This window comes from Lonchura striata, chromosome 15, assembly GCF_046129695.1.
Source record: "Lonchura striata isolate bLonStr1 chromosome 15, bLonStr1.mat, whole genome shotgun sequence".
NCBI classification, from domain to species: Eukaryota; Metazoa; Chordata; class Aves; order Passeriformes; family Estrildidae; genus Lonchura; species Lonchura striata.
The window spans coordinates 9,265,564-9,292,755 of NC_134617.1; the positions used below are offsets into that span (position 1 = coordinate 9,265,564).

The 27,192-nt window shown below is 43.2% G+C and overlaps 1 protein-coding gene across 7 annotated transcripts; it reads right to left on the reverse strand.

The window, feature by feature from the left end:
• Positions 1-1,577: 1,577 nt before the first annotated feature.
• Positions 1,578-26,469, reverse strand: PCBD2 (pterin-4 alpha-carbinolamine dehydratase 2). Of its 7 annotated transcripts, none has more exons than XM_021549458.2 (6): positions 26,386-26,449; positions 23,580-23,711; positions 18,938-18,995; positions 5,828-5,853; positions 5,014-5,094; positions 1,578-3,561 (listed from the first exon to the last, which is right to left on the reverse strand). In XM_021549458.2, the coding sequence occupies exons 1-6, from the start codon at positions 26,386-26,388 to the stop codon at positions 3,466-3,468; spliced, it is 396 nt and encodes a 131-aa protein (XP_021405133.1). In that variant the 5' UTR covers positions 26,389-26,449; the 3' UTR covers positions 1,578-3,465. The 7 variants fall into 7 exon arrangements, with proteins under 7 accessions (XP_021405133.1, XP_077642812.1, XP_021405135.1 ...); XM_077786686.1 differs by lacking the exon at positions 5,828-5,853 and adding an exon at positions 24,000-24,070 and having other exon boundaries at positions 26,386-26,413; XM_021549460.2 differs by lacking the exon at positions 5,828-5,853 and having other exon boundaries at positions 26,386-26,455.
• Between the last annotated feature and the right edge of the window lie 723 nt (positions 26,470-27,192).

A 27,192-nucleotide genomic window follows, 5' to 3' on the forward strand; every position in this document is an offset into this window, starting at 1 on the left:
GTCCCGGACATGTGAAAATTAACCACAGCAATGTATCCTTCCAGCCCGGAGAGCTGGCTGGGTGAGGACAGCTCCTCATGAGCCTTCTCATGTCCAAACTGTCTGAGGTGAGAGGTTAATTAATACAAACCCCACCTCTTCAGCCACCCAGCACGAGTCTGGGCAGCCAGTAGGAGCAGGAGGGACAGGAGGAGTGACTGCCTCCAGACTAAGCCGTAACTCACAAAATTTTGCTTTCTAATGTGTTCCTGCAGAGCTCTGGAACCCCATTCCCAGAGCCCCATAGCACATCAGATGCCACTGCCTCTCATTTTAATATGATTTTTGCAGTTTACTGGACCTGAGCTCCCACAATGGGGAAAGGGATTATTCTCTGGCCCTGTTTCAGAGCTGATGCTGTGAAGGTCTGATCTACAGCCGAGCAGGAGCCGAGCAGTGATCCCAACACACAGCACACTGCAGGCATCTCTTCTACTCTGCTCTCTCAGCCTTGAGTTTTTGCTTTTTAATTTCCTGTGGCCACAGAGCACTACTGGAGGGTCTCCCAGGGACAGTGTTTCCCATACACCATGGTCAAGGTTGGTGGGGGTGACACAGTAAGTTTTATCAGTCTCAGCACAGAGGAGTTGCCAGCAAGAAGGCTGTTTCTGGTGCATTATCCAAATATTTCAAGCTACAATGAGCCTTAAAGCAAAAATCCACCTAGCAATCTAGGGGAATATTTAACCTGGAGACTGGTGATCTGAACATGGAAGCAAACAGGGAAAGGTGACTGCAGGAGCAGCAACACTCAGCCTTGGGGTGCAACTCTGTGGGTTCTTGGGGAGCAGGTACCGAGCTGCCCAGGAGGAGCAGCCAGCACAGCAGAGGAAGCTGCATTTTGGACAGCCCATTTCTGAGGCCCATCTTCACAGAGGAGCATAGCTCCAGCAGGGCCACCACCTGGGAAAGGCCCAAACCTTGTACACTGGCTACTTCTGCTCAGAGCAGAGCAAATTATGTTCTTCTCAAGAGGAGCCTTAGGCTGAGTTTTCTGGCCCCAAACCAGCGCCTACCACTAAATCCTTGATTGTGGATGTCCAAGTTTGCTGTAAAGTTCCAGCTCATGGATATTGTGCATCCCTTCCCCATTACCTATTTTTATATTATTATTTATATTTAATAGCAATGCTCACCTTGCTTACAAGTCTGGGATGCCCCAAACTTCATTATGGCTAAATGACTAAAATTATGGCTAAACAACTAAAATTATGGCTAAAGAAACACTGACCATAAAACAAAGCATTTCATAGCTTCATTCCCAAGCTTCATCCTTCTCATTCCTGAGTATTTTTACCTCTTTGCTGGTCAGGATTCTCAACACCCCCAGCACAGATTTGTGCCATAGCCAGACAGTGCAGCTCTCTGAGCTGAATTAGTTGATAGGGATTTTTTTCCTCAGAGTATGTAAATAAATATCAATATTCTAAACCAAAGACCTCCCAGTAACTAAGTATTATTTATCTTAAATTTATCTTCAAACTAAACAGCTTTGTCACATATGTACAATAATAAAGAAACAAATTACAAAGTAGGAATTTGATTTTATTGGTTTTATTCAAAGCCAATTCTGAACAACAGACTTTACACACTTTATTAGAGATGCTGTCAAAACTTTGGGTGAAGCTCATTTCACTTCCCCACCAGCAACAGGAGACATCACAGCCTGGTTGTTTGTTTTAGTTCTATTCGCTCTTCACAGCAATGACCATTTTCAAACCATATCAGGGAAATCCTCCACTTCACTGGGGAAAGGCACTTGTGAGAAAAGAACAGCTGAGCACGTAGTTTGAATTTGGGTCTTTTTAGGTATTAACTTGATATCCCAAGCAGGGTTACTGACAATAAACCCCAGCATCTTGCTTCCTGTGTGTGACCAATTAGCACGTGATGGTGTGTTTGCTAAGGATTTACAAAAATATCTTTCTCATTTTATCGACAGTCACTTGGGTGGCAGCTCATGGCATTTTGCGTCCCAAAATATCTGAGAGACCACACACCTCGCACGTAGCCCCGATATAGATTTTGGCCCTCGTGCATCTCGCTTCCCGGTAGCTGGTGGCTGTGCCGCCGGTGTCATGCGAGCAATGCACTCCGGCATTTCGGAGGTGTCAATCTCCCGCAGCGCCGCACCCGGAGCTGCTCGCAGGGCATGACAGAGCACGCTGGGGACATCGGCAGGGGCACTGCAGGGGGAGAGGCCCTCCTGCAAGCTCTAAGCAGGATGAAATCTCCCTGCCGGCGCTGGAAATCTGTCTCGGGGAGGATCATAGGATAAAAACAAAGACATTCAAACCACGGAAGAAACTATTTTAAATGTTGTCAGTGGGATCTGCAACTCCTGCAATAGTGTTTGCAACGAGTAATTCTAGCTATGAAAAAAAAGTGGGTGAGCATAGCTTCAGTCAAGCCCAGCTTAGCAAGAATCCTGCTAATACCGCTTCCTTCACCGCCGGCAGCCCTGGCCAGGGCTCTGGGCACTTGGCCAAGCCAGCCCCGGCCTGATCCAGCAGGTACTGGAGCATTACAACACCAACAGTGGCTCAATCCTGCAGGGAGCTGGGCACTGACCTGGCCAAGCACTTAAGCACATGCTTCATTTAATGGTGTGGGAGCTGGGAGCTCACTGGGACATTCTGTATTTGCGGTACCGGCGCTAAAGTTTTCAGCAACTCCAAGATCCAGTCCTGCACCTGGGAGTGTCCAAGCCAGCCTGGGTGAGGCTTGGAGCAAACTGGTCTAGAGTAAAGTGACCCTGCCCACAGCAGGGGGTTGAAACAAGATGAGCTTTAAGGTTCCTTCCAACCCAAACCAGTCTGAGCTTATGTGATTCTATACTCTGAGACGGGGAAAGGCTCTTGAGCAGCAGCTCTGGATACAGCTGTTCCTGCCAGTTGAGCTGCAACTCCAAGGACACATCAGCAGCAGCTTGCACTGCTCTCCCCAGTGTCCTTCACTGGCAGAGATGATGATAACAAGCCAGAGGGGACTGACCTGGCCAGGCTGCTCGTAGATTGTTTGAAGTGCAGAGATGTACAAACCTATAGGAAGGAAGTGGCCAGGCCTGGGGGAAGCTCATATGGCAGCTGCCACCAGTCCCTTTGAGCTTGGGAAACACCAGCACACATGGGTGGGCTCCTGGTTTCATTCCAGCACAGTTTAGTTTCTAAAAAAGGACTGTTCAAAATTTATTTATTGTTGGTTTATCCACTGCATCCTCCTGCAGAATCAGCAATGGGAAAGGACAAGCACAGGTATCCAAAGGAGCCTCAAGACTAAAATACTGAAGGTCAGAAAAGCTCAGCCATTCCTTTTACAAAATATCTTCCCTCTATGGGTTTTGGAAATCAGGATTACAAGGAAAGAGAGATACCATTTGAAAACAAAATATAGGTGCACACTGTATTAAAGCTATTTATATCCTGATTAAACTGAGGCAGCAGCTTTGTCAATAAACTGAGCCAGCTTCACATCTCTCTTGGTCAGCCCACCGCAGTCATGGGAAATCAGAGTTATCTGAACCTGTCACAAAGGAAAAGAAGGAGGTTACAAAGGCATTTTGATCTCTGACATGCAGGCAGAACAGCAGTTCATTGGGAACGTTGTGTCTCTCTGCAGTGAGCTGGTTTTACTTGGTGCTCCTGGCAAGCACCAAGCTGGACCCTCCCTGCTCATGTAAACCAGAAGATGCTTTAGGTGAGGAGGCTTTACAGAACCTGGAATCTCACCAGATGAACCCTTCTGCAGAATAACACAGGCTTTGTATTCTTGGGTTTCATCCAAGAGGAGGTATCTGATTAAATAATTCACTCTTTACATTTAAATTCCATGGATCAGTTTCATGAAGAACCTGGGAATGTGACCAAGCTGCCAAGAGCTGGGTTAGGGGCTCATATTTTGTTAAGAACCAGCATCCCAAAGGTGAAAAAATTCTTAAGCTTGGTGCAGATTAATTAAAAAAAACATAGGTGACACAGCTGCCTCACAGGTCTGTTTAGACTGAGCCAGATGACAAGCTGGGCATTATTTTGTCCTGCCTTTGACTGAGATTTTGTGAAGACTCAAAAGGAAAAAAAAGACAAATTCTGAATATCCTAGAAATCCAAGAGAATCAGGAAGAGTGGGTGATCAGGTTTTTTTCCCAGGCATCATTTAATGTCCTCTGAACAGGGTGACATGAAGGGCTGATGAGTAAGAGTCTCTGCTGGGAGTTTCAGCTGCAAGGAGAGGTGGGATGTCCTGCTCTGAGGATGATGGTCTGAGCTACAGGCTGCTTGTCCACATGTCCTTTCTTCTGGTACGTTTTTAGTGGGATTGGCACATATTTACTAAATGCTACAACAAACAATGTGATACAATGCAATGAGAAGTATTACAAAATAAAACTGAAGGGAGAGCAATAATTTCTCCCTTCACACAGCACCTTTCATTCGAGGGTTGCAGTAATCCTTGTAACCCTTGTAAATACGAGACCACCATCAGTTAGGTAATATTATAAATAAACTTTATAAGCTGCTATGTTGAGACATAGGAGCCTACAATTTTTAAAAAATCAGATCTGAATTGAGACTGCCAGGCTCCCATTTAGGTACCAACTGTCTGCTACCCTACACTGCTGAGTTCCTGACCTGCTGCACAGACAGGAATGAGAGCTGGTGAGTAGTTTTAAAACAGTCATTTATTCAGGTTGGCTAAATAAAGTTTAAAGGCTTCTGTTTTATTTTTAGATCTCAGCCAGAGAGGTGAAGCCACAGGCCCCAACCATACAGCTGGCAGCAGGCGCAAAGGGCTTCATTCTTGATTCCTCACCACTGCAAATCTCAGCATCTCTTTAAATTCTCCAATCTCTTTATAGAGACACTTCTCATTCCCTTACCTTGTAGACAAGCAACAAATAAAGGCAGAGAGAATGGGCTGGTGGTTTGGTCTCCTTAACTCTACTGCAGTGTGAATAACTAGGGCTGAACGTGTTACCTTGCTGTAGACATTAAACCATTCCGGGTGGTGATTCATCTTCTCTGCTTGTAGAGCAACACGTGTCATAAATCCAAAAGCCTAGGGAAACAGAGAGCAAAGAGGAAAATGCTCTTCTACCAACCAGGATTGGCAGTGGATTGGCAAGATTCACTTAAAAATCTCAAAATGTCCTCAAGATGCCCCAGATGGCTGCACCTTGGGTTTTGTGTGCTAGGGGCATTTGAACTTCTTATGCCACTGGAACATTCTCAATAGGGCTGAAATGATCCCCTGCAGACCCTGGTAAATCACCCTGCTCAACGTGACTTAGCCCAGGACTCAAAGCTATTGCATGACATCAGTGATTCTACCTCTGGCATCAGCAGGGATTTTAAATATCCATCCCAAGTCCCCTATCCCCTACTGCATCTTAGAAACGTGCCATTTTTAATTAAGCACCATGCCACTGTATGACCAACACTGCTTCCAGAAACACATCCCTCCATTTAACCATTTTGCTATTTATTTTACTGCGGAGAAAAAGGCAGCAGGTGGGCCTGCCCCTCTGCTTTATGAGACATATTTTCCCTTTAAATGAGTTAAAAGAGGTTTTCCAATCCTCTGTCCGTACACGCTCCCCCAGGACACAGGTTTTATCAGAGGCTCAAAAGGAAAATAATACCAGGCTCTTGCCAAAATACTTAGGAGCAAATCACTGCATTATAAAGAAAATTAGAACGTCCATGCAAATCAAGACTGTAATTATGCAGTGGGGCCTGAAGGGCCTGGGAGCGTGAGCAGGACGCCTCTCAGCAGCAGGCTTTGTTCATACCAAGCTCCATCCATCGGGTTCAGGACCTGAATTAACATGCAAAGCCAGAGAAACATCCACATTACAGTCTGGTTCAGATTATAATACAACAAACCCCACAAAACCATACCTGATTTAGGTAGGTTTTTAGTGCTAATTTATGGAAGAGAATGTATATAGCCCACATTCCACCAAGTGATGACCATTTCAAACAAACATGTGGTCAATGAATAACATATAATGGTTGATAATAGTTTCAAGTCTTTTTCCCTCTCACAAATTGCAAAAACCTTTAAGGAAAAAAAAAAAGAATTGGTGCCTGGATGAAGAATGACTTTGTTGGTCTCTTTGCCAGTCAAATGAATGCAAATGTTATAATCAGAGAAAATCATTCCAATGAGGTTTGTCATTTGGAAATCACCAAACTGTCAGCAATTAAAAAGCTTTTTTTTCTTTGACCTAAGAGCTTTCCAAAATTCAGGAGAATCTAACTTCCCTTGAAGCTCTCGCTTGGTTTAGTTTTGCTTTGAGTGAACAATTACTTTTAAAAGTTTGCCCATGTTTCAGCAGCATGCTTTGAAGTAGAAAGCTGCAAGTTGTGCATCAGATGTTAGCAATGATTTGGAAAACTTCTCCATTAATAGTGATGATTCAAATGCTTTTAGAGTGTCCAGCGTCTTCATAAGAATGCTATTTCAAACACAGCAATCTATACAGATATATCCTCAAAAGTTTAAAACAGTGATGTGTCTGCTACCAAATTTCCTGTACAGAAATAAACAGCAAGGAAAAAATAAAAATAAATTTATAAAACCCCCTAGCAGGTTTGCTATGCTCTATTGGCATCTGTTCATCCCAGGAACTCACCCGCCCGTGTACACACCCAGGTCACACTGCAAACAGTCACTGATGGTGAGACAATAATCATTGCTCCAACAGAAGTATAGAGAGAGAACTTCACAGGCAAATTACTCTAAGAACTTAATTTGCTCTATAGACCTTCCTCCACAGTTCAGATGACAAATACTCCTCATTAGCAGACCACCAAATCCCCCCAGTCAGTGCACCAACACAACATCCCACCGCCCCTTCCCCACAGAGAGTAGAGTCTCCAACTGGATAAAATGGACATTGTCACAAAACTGTTCATCCCACCAAAGACTGCTCAACTTGAGGCTGTCCAACTATGAAAAGGAATAAATTCCAGCACAGAGGACCCTATTCAGGACACGTCCTGCTGCTTGTTGCTCCAGCTGCCCACAGCTGTCCCAGCCAGGACAATCCAGTGTCACAGTGAAGGATGAAGCCTGCTCGCCTTTGTGCATGCCCTGCTCTGCCTGGAAACATTACCCACCCTCACTGCACATTACCCACAGCAACTCATTCCTTGCATTTTGGTTTACTTTAATTACACACAAAATGTATGTCTCACAAAAAAAATGAGCTATGGTTCTACTGAGCAATTTCACCAACACAATCTCCATTAAGGTCTTAAATACTTCCTTTACTAATTAAATGAATTGGAACACTATTGTTTATTAATCACCTTTATATTTGTAGAGCCTTAACCTTTCTTTGGGAAAATACAACTGGCTCTGGAAGGAAAAGATCTTTAGGTTTGATTAGATATGAAAACACTATTACACAAAATCAGTTTGGACATTTCTTCACGTCTTGAAACTTGATCGGTAATTTGGTCTAATTGGTGATCAAGGAAACTATCTTGTGATCAATTAAAGTAATTACTGCATTCCGGCAACACAACCAACCTTAATTTGAGCAGGAGTCTGCACTTCTTCAAATTTAATTAAAAATAATGGAAATTATTATGCAGTCTGCAGTGCAAGATCATTGTCAAGACTGCACTGGTGGGCAGAGTTTATCAGACCATCACACATTTCTTGATGAAAGTGGGACAACCACTTCACTCATGACAGTGAGACCCAACACAGTCTTGACTTTCACTCTATTAATAACAGGGAACTTCAATCCCTTGGCCCCAGATGAGAACTTTATCTGGTTTTTCCCTCAAAAACAAAAATATGGGAAAAAGAAAGGTTTTGTGTATTTTCTAGAAGCCATAAAAATGTATTAAAAGAGACTTTGATGTAGAAAATATTATTATGTATTCTGGTTTTTCAGTAATAGGCATATTAGACACATTTTTAACCTAACCCTTTTAGGACATTTGGGCTAAAATATTATCCAGACATTCAGGCAACTCCACATGTAGACCACACCACCCAAGGAGTGGCGGAGTGCAGAGTCCCTGCAACAAACCATGAAGAGAAATAAAAGTAAGGAGTGAAGCAATCCTCCACAGACAAGACACCATGGGTGCACTGCTATGTCTCCTCCCTTCATGTCTTTTAAGATCATGAAAAAAGGAACTAAAAACTAATGGTGCTTCAGCCATAACATCACATCTAAAATGTTTCTCAAATACTAGCGGCCCTAATATGTCTCCATGAGATAAAAATGAGGGCTACTCTTAGAAAAACAAGCCAACCTAAATAAGTGAAAAAAACCCAAGGTAAATTTAAAAAGAATTCAGCTTTCTCATGATGTTTTCTGACTGGTCAAGCTGCTCTTGAAACTGATATAATCCACTATCACAAAATGAGACTTAATGTTACTTTTGTTGCCTGAGAATGGGAAAACCAGCGCCAGACACTTTGCTGTCAGAACTGGGAGGAAAGATGAAATTCCATCCGCTCCTCTGCCCCGCCCACGCTGCACAGCCCTGGGAGAACGGCGGGATCCCGGAGCTAATCTGCTATTATTCTTCCTTTCACACTTCTTAAGCAAGGAATCCATTCATCTTAATGCTTTTTAAACACGCTGCTTTTGTACAATGCTTGCCAACATTATCTTGATGAGTTATACATCAAAGGCTCACAGGTCGCTGTGTTGTGCTCATACATCACCCACTGCAAGTCCCCCGTGATGGATCACTCCCGTGCATCTCCAGGAGAAAGCAGCTGACAGCACTTGACTCCAAGTGGAGATATTTAAGCAAAACAGCTGAAAGGCTCAACAACATAACCATGAACACTTTTTTTTTTGTTGTTTGTTTGTTTTAAAATGAAGTTTGCACTCGGGCTTCTTAAATCCTCTGGACACTCAGCCAAAGAAAGCATGTGATAATCACAAGTACATTAAGGTTTCTGCCTCCCATCTGTCATTATAATGCTGGAGGCAGCATTAACCCTGACCTTCTGCAGTGCGAGGGCTACCTGTCTTCCCTTCCCCCGCCTCCCAGGCTGCATCTGTACCATTTATCAGTGGGAAATTAATAAATTACTCAGGTTACAGTGACACTGACACACAGGAGATGACTACACCTCATACATTTGCTCTCCACTCACCTGAGTAAAAAGTACCCAGGGTACAGCATGTATTCCCCTTAGAGTTTGACACTTGTAACAATAAAATCAATCACGAAGGTTCACTCCCAAACTCCAGAAGCTTTCACATATCCAGCTGACATTACTAACAGTGAGCTACAAGCCAGCAGATAAAAGGAAAAAGCTCTTTAAAGTCAAGATATTTTAAGTCAGGATCAACTGCTAGTCATGAGGGCTCTCATAACATTTTCTCTTGTGCTCTCAGGAAAAAAATGGGCTTTGTTTTATTTTTATTCTATTTACTCCACCACTATATACTTTTATCATATAAATATGCATAAATCATGTCACAAAGCTACACTCTTTACCTGAAAATTGCAACATAGTTCAAACACAAAAAAAAGAAGACTCTAATTAGTATTTAGGAAGCTTATGGCAGCACAGCAGGACAGGTACTCATTCCCAAAATCATGGGAAATCCTGTACTGGAATTCTTCCCTGTTGGCATCATCAGTCTGCCTGAACCATCCTCAGGGACACTAGATCCACATGGCATTACGTATTTTCCTCCTCCTTTTTGTCTGTGTCTGGATTCATATACAACATAAATCAGGTGAACATCTTCTCATTGCTTCCCCCTTTTTAACATCAATCCATGAACAGCGGGACAGTAATTAAGAATGCAAATAATCATGCACCAAAACAGAGCTAAACTCAGTTTACTCATGTCCCCCATCTCTCTGCTGAGGCCTCAAGGCATGGACAAGACAGATCAGGTATTGTGCCTAAAATTCCATACTCTCTCCAGCCTGGCATGGGCAGTCAACAGGGTCTGAATGTGAACAACACCTGATGAACCACTGGTAGAAATTTGTTTTTCTCCTCTTTAATAGGTCAAGCAATAAAATATTGTAAACAAAGACAACCTTCCCATTCCACAGCATCACCTGGGGTAAGCAGTGCTCTTTACTCTGAAGGATAATAATGAGGGGAAAGGATGAAAGAATAATACTAAAGACATTCTGGCATGGATTGAGATGCCATTTCTGTCTTTGTAGCAATATCTGAAACTTAAAAACTCCAAACACCCACAACTCCAATTTCCAACTGAATTGTCAATGCTTTTCTGTGTTTAAATGTTCTTTGAAAATCCAGAGCTCATCACTCGCACCCCCCATACTTATCTGCATACATCATTCACACAAAAATGCAATGCTGCTTTACCCTCTAAAAAAAGTTACCTATTTACATTCCTGTTGCAGCTGTAAACATTGCTGTTAGATGTGCAGCAGAGAATGTGCAAACCTTTACACCATGTTCTCCAAAGAATGCTGTTTCTGTCTCCCAACACTTGTTTACAATTATGTCTGTGAAGAAACCAGCTTGCCAGCTCTATATCAAACATTTTTGACAGCAAAAGCACAAACACTGATCTATTCTAAGTAGTTTGCCACTCCATGTAATCTTGGAAAAGGCATTCTTGCCTTTGATTCTAAAAATGTTTATACTTCATACATTATGCAAATAGTTTTTTTATATTAAGAAATAATGCAAGCAAAGCTCAAGTTAAATTAAATTCTTCAACAATAACCTTGCCAAAGCACTGATTTTCCTATTTAAAAAAATTATTCCAATTTGTTGATCTTACATTGGATGAAACATACTGTAACAATCTTCATAATTTATGTCCTGTTGGGACACTATGATTTAAAGTAACATAATACAGACCAGCATCACTGCTAATCTAAACCACCTGACCAGATAAACAACAGTTTCCCCTTCTCTCTTCACTGAGAGTATTTCTGTTTATTGTCATATGATTTACCAATTTGAAGAGCATGAAGAATAAATGGAGGCAGAGAGGAGGGGAGCTGGGAGGCACAGCCTTGCCTCGCTGGGGACATTTCTCACCCAGGTACCGGTACAATGTCCAGAGCCGCAGGAGATGACAGAAGGCAATTTCAGGAATGCTGTCCCAGGAAAAGCCACTTGTGGCAAAGGGAAGTTTGCACTCACTCAGCACCCTCTTGACCCAGTGCAGCACTAGACACATCACAGCTCTGACAGTGCTTGAGATGCAGCTCTGCAAAGGGACTGGAGTTCAGGGCTTCACCTTCCCAGCTCAGCAGTGACTGAAGCTATGACATCACAGAATCAGAAGGGCAGAACAGTCTGGGCTGGAAGGCATTTTAAACACCATCTAGTGTGTTTAAACCACTTAAACACCATCCCTGCCATGGGGAGGAACAGCTTCCTCTATCCAAGGTTGCTCCAAGCCCCATCCAAGCTGGTCTTCAGCACTCCAGGAATGGGGCATTCACAGCTCTTCTGGGCAACCTGTGCCAGAGCCTCACCATTCTCACGGGGAAGAATTTGTTTCTATATCAAATGGAAATCTACCCTCTTTCACCTTAAAACCATTAACAATCATAAAGCAGATGCAAGCGTCATTTGCCCCATCTGAGATTTAACCAATTTGAAAAGCAAATTCAATTATTTTGCTATGGTCAATGGACATGGATCAGTGCAAGGAAAGGGACTTGGAGGAAGGTAGAAAGCACTCAGCTGCTGCATTGCAATGCTGCTCCTTGCTTTGCTCTCCTCAAGCTCCTTAAATATGTAAAAAACCCTTGTGTGCAATCTGCACAACAAACCTCAATGTGATCTTTTCTAAGTCTGTTTATATCAGGATTTTAACAACTTCTGAATTTAGGCCTTCTTTCTCTTACTGATAATAAGACACAAAATGTTACATTGTATTACCTTCTTCTTCATTACATCTTGACTTTTCCAGCAACCTCCATGCTGATGATATTTTTTCCTATTCTCCTTTATTATTATGATAAGTGATTGCACTTGCAGTCACTTGCTGTTCATTGGTTTTCCTGAACAGAACACAGATAATATTCTTGGTGATTCAATAAACAGGCTTCACACCAAAACTGATCACCTGTTCCATCAGAAAGATTTATAGATGTGATGGAGAAGAAGAGAGAGAACATGGAGATGTCTTAAGGCAGCATAAAAACTTTTTGGAAGTGATAAAAGTTTCAACGCCAATACAACCATATTACAAAATATTTTCATTTGTTTATAGGTAGATAAATATGATAGCTGCCCATAAAACTTCTGCAAAATGAGTAGATACCCTAAGTCCCAACCACACCTGCAACTAGGTCATGTGGTATTTGTGATGCATCATTTCATATCAAAATACAGAAAATAAATGCTTTAATTTTTCTTTTTATCCCCAGGTCCCTCAGCACTTATAGACTAATTAATATTATTTTTAAAACCTGTAGATCTCTAAATTACATTTTCCAGGTAAAAAAGAGGGAAATAATCCCAAGTTTCAGGACTGAAATAGAACATGGCAGAAATCCTTCAGCCATGTCATAATCTCAATGCAGCTCTCCACGTCCCAAGCTATTTTTGTGTGCTTTTGTTAAAAAATGGAATATAAAGGTTTCCCTTAGGAAGTTTGCACCAAAAAAAAAAAAAAGCTATCTCAAGAAACATGACTTTTTAAAATGAGCTTTTTGCACCCTACCTAAAAACACGAAATAACACAGTGAATTCCCCATTAACTGGGCACCTGCTAAAGTAATCAGGCACTTAAAATTATAAACTCTCTTGGCTGCGCAACTGAAAGAACAATGATAATTTGACTTGCTAAAACTAATGTTTGGTCCAGCAAATCAAACCCTTGGCTGTACTGTAATAAAGCCATCACACAAACTACAATAAAAATAAAGTAGTAATAAGGTGCAGGGAGTCCCCAGTTCCTTCTGAATTCAGGCACCTGAGCCCTCTGCTAAGGCAGAGGGCAATGAATCATCCTTGACAGCACAGTGCCAGCCCATGACATGAAGGTATCCTAAACCAGAGCAAATCAGAATGAATTTAAGTCAATGTTCTACTTCTAAAAGTTTCTCAAACCCTCTGACTTTTACAGAGTGCAGGTATGGTGTAGAAAAACAGAGAAGTTCATTATCTCATCATGCCATATTTTGGATGAAACAGATTTGACTGGAGCAGAACAAAATATTCTGCAATTTTCCCCAATGTTTGTTTTTACTCATATGTGAAGGAATGATTTCATTCTGCAGACATGAAAGTGAACTTCATGTGCCATCCATGCTGTTGATAACACAGGGATGCTTAGACAAAATTCTCCTTGGTCTTTTGGCCAAGATTACATACACTATCAGTTTAATATCCAACATCTTCTCTGCTGAGCATCCAAGGGCAATCATATCCTGCCTCTGATAATCCTCTAAATATTTGCCATTTATGATCCTAAGAACACATCAAAGAGTGGTAAGAGATGCTTTGCTTTATGATGGATTAAGAGAAGATGTTGGTCTCATGACCATTTCATCTTTCACTATCCTGTCAGCTTTTTTGGTTTAGTTTGTTTTTTTAAAGACAAGTTCAGCAATTCAAACACGCAACAGAGAAAACATGATGGAGATTTGAGGAATTTGGACAGGTCTTCCCATCATTCTCTTGGCCAAGCAGAAGCTAAAAAGATCTAGAGATTTGCAATAAAGCAAACTAAGGACCATTTACATCAGATCTAATCAGGGAATCAGCTGAACTGCTGAAGGTATCCTACTGTACTGTCAGAATGAGTTTTAATGTTTGGACACCTTTCTAGTAGAGGAGTTTAGATGATACACAGGGGCAGTGAACTCTGGAGGAGACTTACCTGGGCCAGAACTAGCAGGTTGCTAAATTATATTGCACCATAAAATTCAAATGTTATTTGGCAAACAAGACTTTTCAAGTCTAGACACAACAGATCATTTGCGAAAAAACAGTAGGACAGACCAAGAATTTTCCCAGATAAGATGGGGTATCCTTCAAGCTCCACACAGTCAGGTCCCTTGCCTGGTTTGGCCTCTGGGATCTGTGGGTCACCTCGACCTGAGCTTCATCTCCTGTCTCTGCTGTTGGGAAGAATGGCTGGAGCAGGTCACAGAGAAAAGGATAAACGCAGCTACATTAAGCTGTGTTATTAAAACAAGGCTCACCTAACTGCCAACAATTCAGGTACTCAACCTCAACATTATCCACTGTCTTCAGAGCCCACCTTATGCTCTAAGCACATGCCTGGAAGTGGCAGAGTATGTTCGATGAGTGAAGTTTTTGTTGGTTGTTTTCTCACCAGAACACAAAGGTTTCTCTGGGCAACCCACACTGCTTGTGCATTGTTCCATCTGGAAATGGAGACATAGACTCAGGAAGGGAGGCAAACAGTAATTCTGAGTCCTCTGGTGAACACCAAATTTCTTTTAGAAATTCATATGAGCACAACCACCAAGGGAAACCCTTTGTACAACTCTTGGGTTTTTTGTTAGATTGGGCATTACAAGACATGTGCATAAACCAAACATTCTGGGCTTGTACAGTTTTTGCTCACTATGAGCACCCACCCATTGCAAGACAGAGTAAATGTTCCCTCAGCCAGGGACACCTTGGACATACACAGACATACATTTAACTGTCTGTTGTTATCCTCACCCCAGTCCAAGGAAAATCGCAGTAGATCATGTAATCAGGACTTTTCCCTCTGATCCTAGAAATAAATAACATTTTCCTTCAAAGCATCCTTAGCAATAAATAAACCAAACAGTGCAGTGCTGACTTAGCACAGGGCTTCCCACTCATCACTGTGTTCCCACCAAACCCCTCCAAGACATCACACCCAGCTTCTTGTTTGTCCAAAATGACTTTTCATCTCAGCCAAACAAAACTTAAGGAATAAAGGGCAAGGGGAAGAGCAAGAAAGGAAACTCTCCTCCAAAAAGCCACGTGAAGTGGGTTTGCAGCTTTATAAAAGAGGGCTAAAAAAACCTCCACATGCCTCGCCCTGATAAACGACGGCCCTGCCAGTGGCTTTTCAGAGCAGATGTAACGTTTTAGCCAAACGTGATTGTTTGTGAAAGAAATAATTCTGATCAAAACCCGAAACTGCAGCCAGCAGAAGAGCTGCACTTCGTCACGCTAATCCGCCCTGACGGGGAGCGGCGAGCGGAGATTCCTACTGCGAGAGGAGCAGATGCGAAAGGTCAGCGCTGGCCCGCGACTTCAAACCCCTTAACGTGTAAAACAGTGTGCATTAAAGCCTGAACCGGCTCACGGCGGGATTAACGGATGTCCGCTAAGTGGGTTTGATGTGCTTTTGGTGAGTAATGGTTAATTTTGAAATAGGGGCGTTGTAGTTTTATTTTAGTTTATTCTGCCAGCCGGAGTCCATTTTTAATTACAGCTGCAGAGAATAATATCCCAAAGCGTGTCGCTCCTTTGTGGGAGTATGGGAAAGTGAGAGCTGCTGGTGCTAAAGGCAATTTACAGTTTGAAACTGTAGGCAGGCATTGCTCCAAAAACAAGGGGATGCAAAAGGTTAAACAACCAGGATTGCATTTAACCAGCATCATTCCAGTCCCTCCATAAAAACAAATGTTATTGCATAAAGGAGTTTCCAAAAACCAGTTTTCCTTAACTGAAAAGATAAAAACATTCATCTAAATAACCATTTTTGTCAAAAGAGGCAGTCACACTTGCATTTTCCCAGATGAAGCTATTCAACTGAATTCAAACCTATTGAATTTTCCGTTCGTTTTCCAAAGGTGTTTTATCATGGGAAGTGCCCAAAATGTAGCTAAAATTAGATTGACTTGCTCCCATTTATTGCTTTGAGTACTGTCCATATGGCTGATAGAACATTATTTACTTTGTTTAATTGAAACAATCAGTCTGTGCAGCTAAAAAAAAAAGATAAACTCTACTTTTGCTACAAATCTACAAGACAGCTTGTGAGATCCAAAAGGCATTTTGACAAATAATTTCTTTTGCATCTTCAGATCGATGCATGCAACAAGTATAAAACAAATGCTGCAATAATTTTTACTTGAGTGATAATAAATCCATCTGTTAAGAAAAGCATTTGTATTGGAGTCAACTGGAGAGCAGCCCAAAGGTCAACTGGGCAGATTTTAAACAGTGGAGTGCATAAAAGGAGATACAACAGGTCTACTGAGGGGAGAAACTCAGCAATTAGAAACACCACACCCCACTAATTATAAACAATAAAATAATGGTTTGTTCTAGGGAGAAATATGCTTAGCTCATCAAGAAAATGAGTATGCCAAATTACAGTTAAGTCACAAAAGGAAAAAAAACAAAACTGATCCAAACTCTACCACAGCCAGGATGGCACATTTTGCATGATGTAGATGAAGGACATATGCCCATGTGTGAGTCTTCAATTTAAAGATAATTATCTTTATTTAAATTATTAATATTGTGATGTTTTAAATAACCCTGGTGGCCTGACACCACTGGCAGTGCCACAATGAAATTATAATGGTGATGTGGGTACTGTAACAGCACTTGTCATAGGCAGGTAGGACACAAGCGTGGTGGCATCTGCACACACCCACCCTGGCAAAGAGGAGATGGGATACTCAACAGCACAAGGAGGACCCATCACCTAAAGGGGATACAGGAGAGACAAGCGGGGACTTCTTACTAGGGCATGGAATGACAGAACAAGGGGGAATGGCTTCAAACTGACAGAAGGCAGGGTTAGACTGGATACTGGAATGAAATTCCTCCCTGTGAGGGTGGGGGGACCCTGGCACAGGCTGCCCAGAGAAGCTGTGGCTGCCCCATCCCTGGAAGTGTTCAAGGTCATGTTGGACAGGACTTGGAGCAACTTGATCTAGTGGAAGGTGTCCCTGCCCATGGCAGGGGTTTGGAATGCGATGAGCTTTGAGATCCCTTCCAACGCAAACCATTCTAGGATTCTATGAGTTTGTATATGGCAGGCTATGATGGCTGCGAGAAGAAAATATATACCTTATTTCCCAACTCCCAACTCCAAGGATTTCATTTCTTCTTAGAAACAATCAGATAACACATTTCCACCAGTACAGACCTCCAAGCTTTGCATAACCTCTCACCACTGACTGCCAATTAGCTGGAAGCATCATTGGACACAGGACATGCTGACCAGAGTTCCAACATCATCTCTTCCTTCTCCAAGGCCAAGGAAGGAGAATCATAAGCTTCCAAACAAGCCATCTCCCTGGAACCTCTCATCTCATTTCCCCCAGACCCTGCACTGCACAGGCAGCGCAGGCAGGTGGATCATGGCCAGATCCCACAGCTGCACCCTGACCCGCCGACTCAGAGGCGAAACTCTTATTTACTCAGTCAATCCCAAGAATAAACCCAAGGAAGGTGTGACCATCCAGGAATCATATATTTTTACTGTGCTCTGCTCTGAGATACCTGATGTAGTTCATTGACTGTGTTTTGGCCTGCAGGTTAACCTCTGCCAGTCCCAGAAACTTCACTATCAGTTTCTAATAAAAGAAAATGTCAACAGGCAAATATGCCCAAAATTCATTATTTTCAGATACAAAGATATTTCCAACTCTGTAAACCCACTCATAAATAATTCTGATTTATTGTAAATCGGTTATTGTATTCATAAACGCTGGGAAGTTAGCGAACAACATAACTACCAACATAACTACCAAAGTTATGAAATACTTTCATAACTTTGCAGGTGCACAAATCACAGCATATGGGAGAGGACTCAAAGGATAATGGAAAATGAAGCAGTTTCAGAAAGCCTATATGAAAACTAGCACCTACCTAGCTGGATAAAAAAATAATTTATTTTTAGTCGACAGGCAATCAAATGCAAAACTCTAGCAGAAGGAGCTGGCAGAGCACTACTACATTAAAAATAGCTATTCCTCCCAAAATGTATGAAAACAGGTCCAACTTTCGATTAGCAAAAGTGACAGTTGGGCTGGGGCTGCTCAGGCTTTGAGGTTAAACACAACTGACACAGGCTGCACCTGAATCCAATCACTCCCCGGGCCCCGAGAAGATTCACACGCGAGGACTAAATTTGTCACAAATGGGTTGGTTTCCGATCCTCCTGCAGCCAACTTGCTTTATTCTGACCCCCATTTAACAAATCAACTTAATGGGCACTGGGAGTGCTATAAAACTTAACAATGGAGTGATTTTAACTTTTAAAATATAGTTATGAAGCAAAATGTTGGAGAGCTCCTTCAATACTGGAAATCAAATTAAAACTAGACATTTTTTAACAGTCTTGACAGATATAATCCTAGTTACCATGTAAATTTATGGTAAGCTGCTGTGATATTAGCCACAGGTGCTACTTTTAATATATGGCCTGCATCTGGCTGGGAATAAAATATCTCAAGAGGACTGAAAATGACCTCACTATCAGACAATGGAGAAGAAAAAAAACCACAAGACCGCTGTGGCATATAAAAAGCTGGAGATGTGGTCCACAACTGAATATTTACCATAAAATTCATTTTAACTCTGCAGATTGTAAGTTAAAGGATATAATGTTTTCAATACATAAAAGGCGTGGACGTATTTTAGACAAACAGCCAAAAGATTAAGTACATAAAGTGGAAACAAAATACACTGCCTATATGTATAAAACCAAATTTTCCAACCTTTGATGAATGTAAAAAACAAAGCAATGTGCCAGGAGTAGAAAAAGGAAGGACGGACCCAGATTATATTGAAGGCACTGGCACCAAGTACTTGAAAGAAATCAAGAGTATGCATTGCATATCCTACCAAATTTGTTTGGATGTGGAACTGGGATCATACAACAAGAATCATCAATTTAAAGGGACAAATCTGAGCATGCCTCCCTACAGCCAAAAGAAAAAAAATTTGCATCACCAGGAGGGAGAAAAAAAAATGCATGTACCATAACATGCTCTGTCTGACTTTTTTCTCCCAGATTCCAACGAAGAGAGACGGCAAATCTGGAAAGGAAATGCAAAGTGAGAAAAATAACTTATTTAATACACCTAGATTTTTTACAGCACATCTTTAAATATGTTCTCAAAACCCAAGACACAAATTGCACTGAGACACATATGCCTCTAATCTTAGTGCATAGCATTTCTGTATTGTCCCCTCCACTCAGACTCATCTTCCACCTTCACCCTCTTCCCCCAAAAGACAAAAAATGTATCTGAAATAGCTTTAAAACTCTTAGAGCATTTGATTTCCTGTCATTTTAGAAAATGACGTTAGAGGTCTTATGGAGACTTCCTACAGAATCTTTTTTTTTAAAAAAAACAAACTTAATTAAAAACTTACCCTATAAAAGAAAGCAGCTGTAAATTCTGAACCTGACCATCAGCAAACTTGCCCACCTTTGTAATTTCCTAACTGCATTTGCTGCCTTGGTGTGATTACCTACGGAAACGCAATCACACAGGCAGTTGCCCCTTAAACCCTCTGGTCAAATCCAACCAAGTTTGACAAGAGACATGGAAGTCTCAGAGCTAAGATGTTCCTGCAAATTCAGGGAAAATGAGCAGCTGGATACAGGACCCAAACTGAGCACTTGGCACCCTGCACTCACAGCCTTTTGCAGCTGCCCACCCAGGCCAGGAGTGGGCTTGAGGTGAAACTGGGAGAAATTCACATCTTTAAACCAGACCTGTCCCTTCTTCCAGATCACTGCTCCCAAGGTGAACTGACCTGAAATGCTGGGAGAAGTTACCAGCATGACCTGAAGGCATAAACTAACTTTCTATCCCAGTTCCCAATTTTGTTTGAGCAGACTGGAAGCAGAGGGCTTGCTCCACTGGAAGAAAACCATTTTGTTTCAGTAGCACAAAGATCTGAATGGATGACAACATCACTTCATGGTGCTGGACGATGGCCTGAAATCCTCACCAGCCACTCTTCTCTGCCCTGCAGCCTGGGAGAGAGGCCCCAAAGAAGCTCCCTGATGTGGCTGTGAGGTGTGTAGAGGCTCATGAGCACAGATGCACAGCAGGAATTCAGACTTGCCATGGAGTGCTCCAAGCCCACCTCCTCTCCAAAACCTCACTCACAGCCAAAGGTTTCAGCCAAGAACAAGTTCCTTTGGAAAAGGGACTCAGCCCAAGGGCTTTGAGTAAGTGCACCCCATCGAGGGTCCTGAAGGTAAAAGACTGCAGTGTTAACTCATCACAGCCTACCTGCCACTCCACAGTGGCAATAGTTCAGTGGCATATGGAGGAAGAGAGGCATTGGTGCCATCAGCACAGCTCTTCTGGACACAGAACTCTCCTCTACAGCTGAATTGCATTTTTCCCTCCACCACTGCTGTGTTTATTTTATACAAGATGCAGAACACCAACCCACCAGGAGCCTGCCTCACATACTGGGAGCATACATACAGTCAGGACTGGTGCTTGGTGGGCATCCACAGCAACAAAAACAACCAAGCACTTTCAGTAGAAACTCCAGGCTGGCTTCCAGCTTTTTTCAGAGAATTGTACCACCGAAGTCCATTTTTGTGAAAATGTATCCTCAGACTAACAAACACCATTAGTGCTTTCAAATTCTGGGTTACAAACTAATTCTCTGAGCCAGAAGTGTCATTAGCTTGTCAGCCTTACAAAGGCAGCTCACTGCTGACCGCTTTTAAGTGAACTAATCTCAGCCTGAAAGCTTCAGGAATCTAAATAACTCTTGTTTCACAGAAGTTTCATTTCATTCTCATGCTGAAAATAATATACATAAACCAAGCTCATGTCTACACATTTGCACAACTTTATAATAAAAGTTGTGTTTATATTCTTAACATCTGTTGACATACACAAACTTTGTAAACCTGGCATGGATTTTGAAGCCACAGAATTTTCCATGCATCATGAATATTATCTGCAAGAAGCAATAAAAAAAAAAAGCAATGAATACATTAATCATACCAATATCATCTGCAAAACATAAATTTGAAATACCTTTCATGTCAGCTCAACTACTTTTTTTTTTGCATTTTTGGGGGTGATTTTTTTTCCACACCTGATTTTACACCATCTGTAAAAAGGCAGGAAGAAGATCACTGAGGAAATGACATTTCTCAGTCCTTTGACTTTTACTAAACACTTTAAATCCTGTAAATAGAATATTTATTGCATTAAATGAAAGCAGTTGTATCTACAAGTTCCATTTTTTCATTGCAGGATGAAATTCTCCTAAAGTACAAGGCAGGTATAGCTCCACTTTTGCCATTTGTTTCCTAGGTTGTAGTAAATATGGTGTTTACTGATAGTCATTATAAATACAAGTATATGTGCATAATTTAATAAACTTAAGCATACATGCATAATTTAGATTTATTTTCAGCTCCAACTTATCGAAAGGCAAATACCAGCTAAGGATCTAATGCCCTTGGGATCTGCATGTTGAGCCTGCTCCTGGACTACAAGAACAGAAATGATTTCTGCCCTCTGCAACAGCAAAGGGGACAATGCAGTAAATCCACAAAAATCAGCATTGAAATTCTGCCCTTACATGTTCACATCTACACTTGATCCAACCAGAGCTGCCCAGAGCACCCACCTGCAAGGCTTTTTCTCCCAACTGGGGGCAGAAATTTCATTTTGAACCCAACTCTCAGCCTCTGCTCTTATTTCTGCCTTACATCCATGAAAGCAGCTAAGCATGAAAGACACTGTTCTAATATCTCCCAAAAAATTCAAGTGGCACTTCTTTAAAGTACTCTTCCCATGACTACGGGTACCAGAAGTATTGACATATAGTTCATCATTTACCAACAAGGTAATTTAAATATACTCAACTTCCTATACTGGTATGTGCTCCATCCACCTTCAAATCAGAAAGACATATGGATATTTACCTAAGCTGGTAGGTAAGACAAGTCTACACTGTCAAAAAAAAAAAAAAATACAACTTTGTAAATTTTTGTCAAAGTAATGTGTTTTCCAGATATCTGCTGGTGCAGGACATTGATTTGTCTCCTCACCTGTCTATTGGCAGACAGGGACTGTCTAAATCCATCTGATCAAACTGAGTTACTAATTTACAGTGGGAAAAAACACTTTTTAATTAATTTTGAGGGCAACTTCATTTCTAGTTGCGCTGAATCAACAAAGACTTTGACCACAACCAGGCAGAGATGTAATTTCATGAATATTCAAAGTCAGAAAATCTCTGCTCTTCCAAGGGTCACTTCTATCCTGCCACATTCCTGGTTGCTCCAGCTCCCAGCTGCTTACACATCTCACCAAGGCTTCCTGTGAGCTCCCTCTCATGGGCTTCTCCCCTTCACTGCCCTTGGAATGAACTGATTTGGTTCTATTTGCTCTGTATTAACATTCAGGTTAAAAATGTACTCAGGGTTATGGACATGCTCCCTAGACCAGTACTGTCCTGCTAATGAGCTGGATTTTTCTGCAGTTGTTTTCTCTTTTACTTTCTCCCAGCTCACCTCACCCACCTTCTCTCTACTGCCTGAACTTTCCTTAATATGGCAACTACTGAAACAGTCAAAACAAGGGTCAGCATTACAAATTGTTGTTTATCCAGCTCACTGTGGTTTCCTAAAACATCTTGTTCTGGGTTTAGGCACAGCCATATAAACAGCTCACAACACAGCTCTTTGTCCCTGCACACACCAATAAACCCACAGCATCCCCAAACTGGAGCTTGTCATGTCCCTCTGTAGTGAGGGAAAGAACCAGCTTGGTGAGACCCATCATCCCAAGAAACCCCTGGAAATTCTTTCCCTCCCAAGAAAGAGTTCACCCCTCCCTCAGAAATAAAACAGAAAGGAAATGCATCTTCTGGGAATGTGACTTTTTCTAAGCAATGTCATGATTCCTCAGAAGGGAATTTTCAGTGGAATGTAGCTGAACAGGGATCTCAAGACAAATTCAGTATTTCTAAAGCAAGTTTGCAACTAATGTCTGAGACAAGTTCTTGTGAGTGTGAGATGTCACTCAGGATCCTGTTTCCAAACAAAAACCCAGTGAGGTAAATAAAAACCAGCACTGTGCAATCTGTGTGCCAAAGACACTGAAAGATAGCTATTACAATTCAATCAAGGATATACTAGAACTTTGTCTTCCTGTTTAGAAGGTGAAATGTTTCTGTTTTTCCCACCTTGCTTGCCAAAAGTTTGTTATTTCTTATATTTACCTCTTTTTTTTCACGTATTTCCCTGAACAAAAATGATCCCCACTGCCCATCACTTATATATTTCTAGCATTTATTTATCAGTGCTAGTAATGGAAAAAAAAAATTCAGGATCAAATACTGCTTTTTCTGATTCCACAATACCAGCCTTGCCTCTGACCTGAATATTAGAATCAAGAAACTGTAACATTAGAACAAATCTACTTATCAACTACAACATTGAATTAATTTACTCTACCTAATGAGATCAGAATCTGAGAGCAATTCATCAGGGCAAATCCAAGAGGATTTGGCCCCACCAGGATACTCCCAAACTTCTGAATATAAATATTTTCCCATCAGGATCATATGGAAATTAAAGCAATTACATTTCCTTTATATTAAAAGTGGCATATAACAATCATTACCTGATTAAAATTTTTGAAATTGAACTCCTTGTAGATGGCATCTCTTTCACCCAGCTCAGACCAGCCTGAAGCTTTGAGATCCAGTAAAACTTGATTCCTTTCCTCTGTCGTCAACCAGTGAGACTGGGAGGACTGTTGAAAAAAAAAAATAAAGGCATGGCACAAGTGAGGCTGAGGTTTTCTTTTGTACATCAGTAAGAAAACCACATTATGAAATTGTGGTTATATATGGTGCAAAGGTGAGTATATGGAAAATTCACTGTACAGTTTCTTACCATTTATAATTTCACAGACCAGCTTAACCTAAACCAGCCAAACCCTGCCATTTCTATTTGGGCAGGTAAGTTCAGCCAAATGCTTTTTGTACAAAACTAGTGAAAAGCAACAGACTCCCAGGAATGAAGATGGACATCAGCATACCTGTACCCTTGGTCTTCTGAATTATCCAGATGCTGTAACATCACATTTAATTTCCAAATGTTCCATTCTGTCTGGTAAGTAAAGGATGATTTACATTATTTGCTAAATGTACAATTATAAGGCTAAACAATATCAGGAAATACCTATTTCAAAAGAGAGAAGAGAAACAGGAGTTTGAACTCTACCTACTTTTTATTTTACTATTTTAAGAAAGTGGGGATGGACTTTGAAGACAGCACATGCTGTGGACTTCTACAAGGAACAAAGAGCTCTGTAACTAAATCAAAATAAAAAAAATGTCAATACATGGATGAACCTGCACACGATTACAAAAAGTTTGAAGCTACTGGTAAAAGCACTAGATTCTGTAAAGCACCAGTGTTTAAGTATGGTTTACTTGAAGTGACAGGAGTCCTCCTGATGCCACTGGGTGCACAGACATGACAGATTAACACTCTGCTGAAATATTGGAATCAGGGGCTGAACCACACACAAGGCCAGAGCCAGACACAGAGGAATGTTCTGTGGGGCTTTCGGAAGAGGTCTGATACCTTTTCTAAAAGTGGGGACTAAGATCATGAGCCCTTCCTCAGACCACATATTCTGAGAGATGGGTCTCTGACTCATGATAAATGCAATGCTTCAGTGGGAAGAACCTTTCTCCCCAGCTACATTCAGACTGGCTTAGTCTTTATTTTAGCAGCTGTCTCAGCTTTGTGAGATCCTCCAGAAAGGCAGTTTTGCTCCAGAGGTTCACTCAGACGTGGGAGGCAGCGAGGACCAGCTCAGCAGCTCAGGAGTTTTCACCTTTGCCAGCCGGTGCTCCAGCGGGAGCCCCGGAGCCACCAGATGGGGCTGTGAGTCTGAGCAGAACAGGAATTAACGCAATTAATGCGACCTGAGCAAGGCCTTAAGATACACGAGGGCCAGAGAGCAACATTTTCACCAATAACATAGGATAAAAAGCCCCACATGGAGTAAATCAATCTAACAGCAATACTGTTATTGTTTGTGTTTAGGGGGATACAGAGCTGTAACAAGAGATGGGTTTTACAGGCCCCAAACTGAACAAGTTTAGGGTCATTACACTTCAAACACAATGTTAAGCTTGCAAGAACACAAATTTCAGATTTGTCATTGCTATCTATAACTGCAGTCATAGGCATAAATTTCTTACACTCTTCTTTTTTATTCTTCCCCAAGCATATACAGAAATCACCAAAGCTAAAGGCTATGTTGAAATCTACTGTTTTATCTGGCACAAGATTAAATTAGACTGCAAATGTACAAAAAAATCATGAGGGTGGAGGTTTTTTTTTTTGAGACAACAAAGTCCAGGGCTGCTGGTGTCCCAAACACAAAGTCCAGCTGGCACAGATGTCCTGTGCCAGCTCTGGGGACACTGTGGTGCCCTCCAGACACCTCACCTGACACATGGCCATAGAGAAGACATTGAAATTCGATCCTATTAAAAAATAGGGATACTGAGACCACATTTTATGCAGGCCCTGCTGAACACTGAGCGCGTTTCACATTGTGGAGGCCACGTCCTGAGTCAGCCCCTTGACACATGACGATGTTCAGAAATGGAGCAGAATGCAGGAAGGAAGAAGATAAAGTGGGAGACTGCAATGGCTTTTCCACGCTCAGCCCTCAGCAGCTCATCACGGGCATGGCCAGACCCCAGGGAAGCAGGAACGGGCACCGGGTGCCAGGGCTGACCGAGCATCCGAGCTGCGGGCACCCAGCGCACCCTCAGCGGCTGCTGGCTGCTGGGACTGGCCGAGTGATGGATACTGTTTGTTCAGAGGAAGCTCAGGCAAACAGTCATAACTTAAAAACAAAATAGAATTAACTCTCATGCCTGAGGGGTGAGGGTTGAACCCTGCACCTGCTGTTCACTATGAGCTTTGTGTAAAATAAAATAATCAGCTGTGAGGCGGGAGAATCACAGACTGATTTGGGCTGGAAGGGATGTTAAAACCCATCTGCCATGGGCAGGGACACCTTCCCCTCTCGCAGGCTGCTCCAGCCCCATCCAGCCTGGATGAACACTTCCAGGGATGCGGCAGCCGCAGCTCCTCTGGGCAGCCAGTGCCAGGGTCTCACCATTCCCACAGGGAAGAACGTCTTCGCGATCTCCCATCTAACCTTCTATCAGTGTGAAGCCATTCCCCCTTATCCTTTCCCTCCGCGCCCTCGTCCAAAATCCTCTCCAGCTCTCCCCATGGCTCTCCCCATACTGAACGGTGCCAAGCAGGTCTCCCCGGCGGCCTCTCCAGGCTGAGCAATCCCAATGCCCCAGTTCCGAGGGAACAGGGCCGGGACTGACCCGAGCGCGCTGCCTGCCCATGAGGGGCCCGTCCGCCCTCGCCCTCACCCTCACCATGGCCGCGGGGCTCCCGGCGCCGCCCGCCGCCCGCCGCGCTCCCAGCAGCGCCCGCCGCAGCCCGGCCCCGCCGCCCGCCATGGCCCCGCCGGGCCCGCCCCGCCAGACCCGCCCCGCCGAGCCCGCCGGGCCCGCCCCGCCGCCCGCCATGGCCCCGCCGGGCCCCGCCCCGCCGAGCCCGCCCCGCCGAGCCCGCCGAGCCCGCCCCGCCGCAGCCCAGCCCCGCCGAGCCCGCCGAGCCCGCCCCGCCGGCCCCGCCGCCCGCCATGGCCCCGCCGGGCCCGCCCCGCAGCCCGGCCCCGCCGGACCCGCCCCGCCGGGCCCGGCCCTGCCGCAGCCCGGCCCCGCCGCGCCCCGCGGGGCAGCGGGGGCAGCGCGGGGAGCGAGCCAGGGGAGCGGCCACCGGCCAGGAGCGAGCAGGCTCAGGCACCGCATCGCTCTGGGCCGTGCCCTGCAAGGAGGGGGGGGGACACCGATCTCTTCTGCCGTGCCTGCAGTGAGAGGACAGGAACTGGCCTGAAGCTGAGACTGGAGCATTCCGATCAGATGTTAAAGAAAACCTTTTCACTGTCGGGGCGGCCGGGCATTGTTCCGGCTGCCCAGGGAGGCGGTGGGGTTGCCAGCCGGGAGGGGCTCCAGAGGCGCGGGGATCGGGCGCTGGGCCATGCGGTTTAGGGGCTGGTCTGGACGGTCTAAAAGGTCTCTGTTAACCTTGATGTTGCCATGATTCGTGACACCTACCCCGGAGGAGAGCGGCCGGCCGCGGGTGGATTCTGTCACACAGTGAGCGGGCAGGTGTCATTC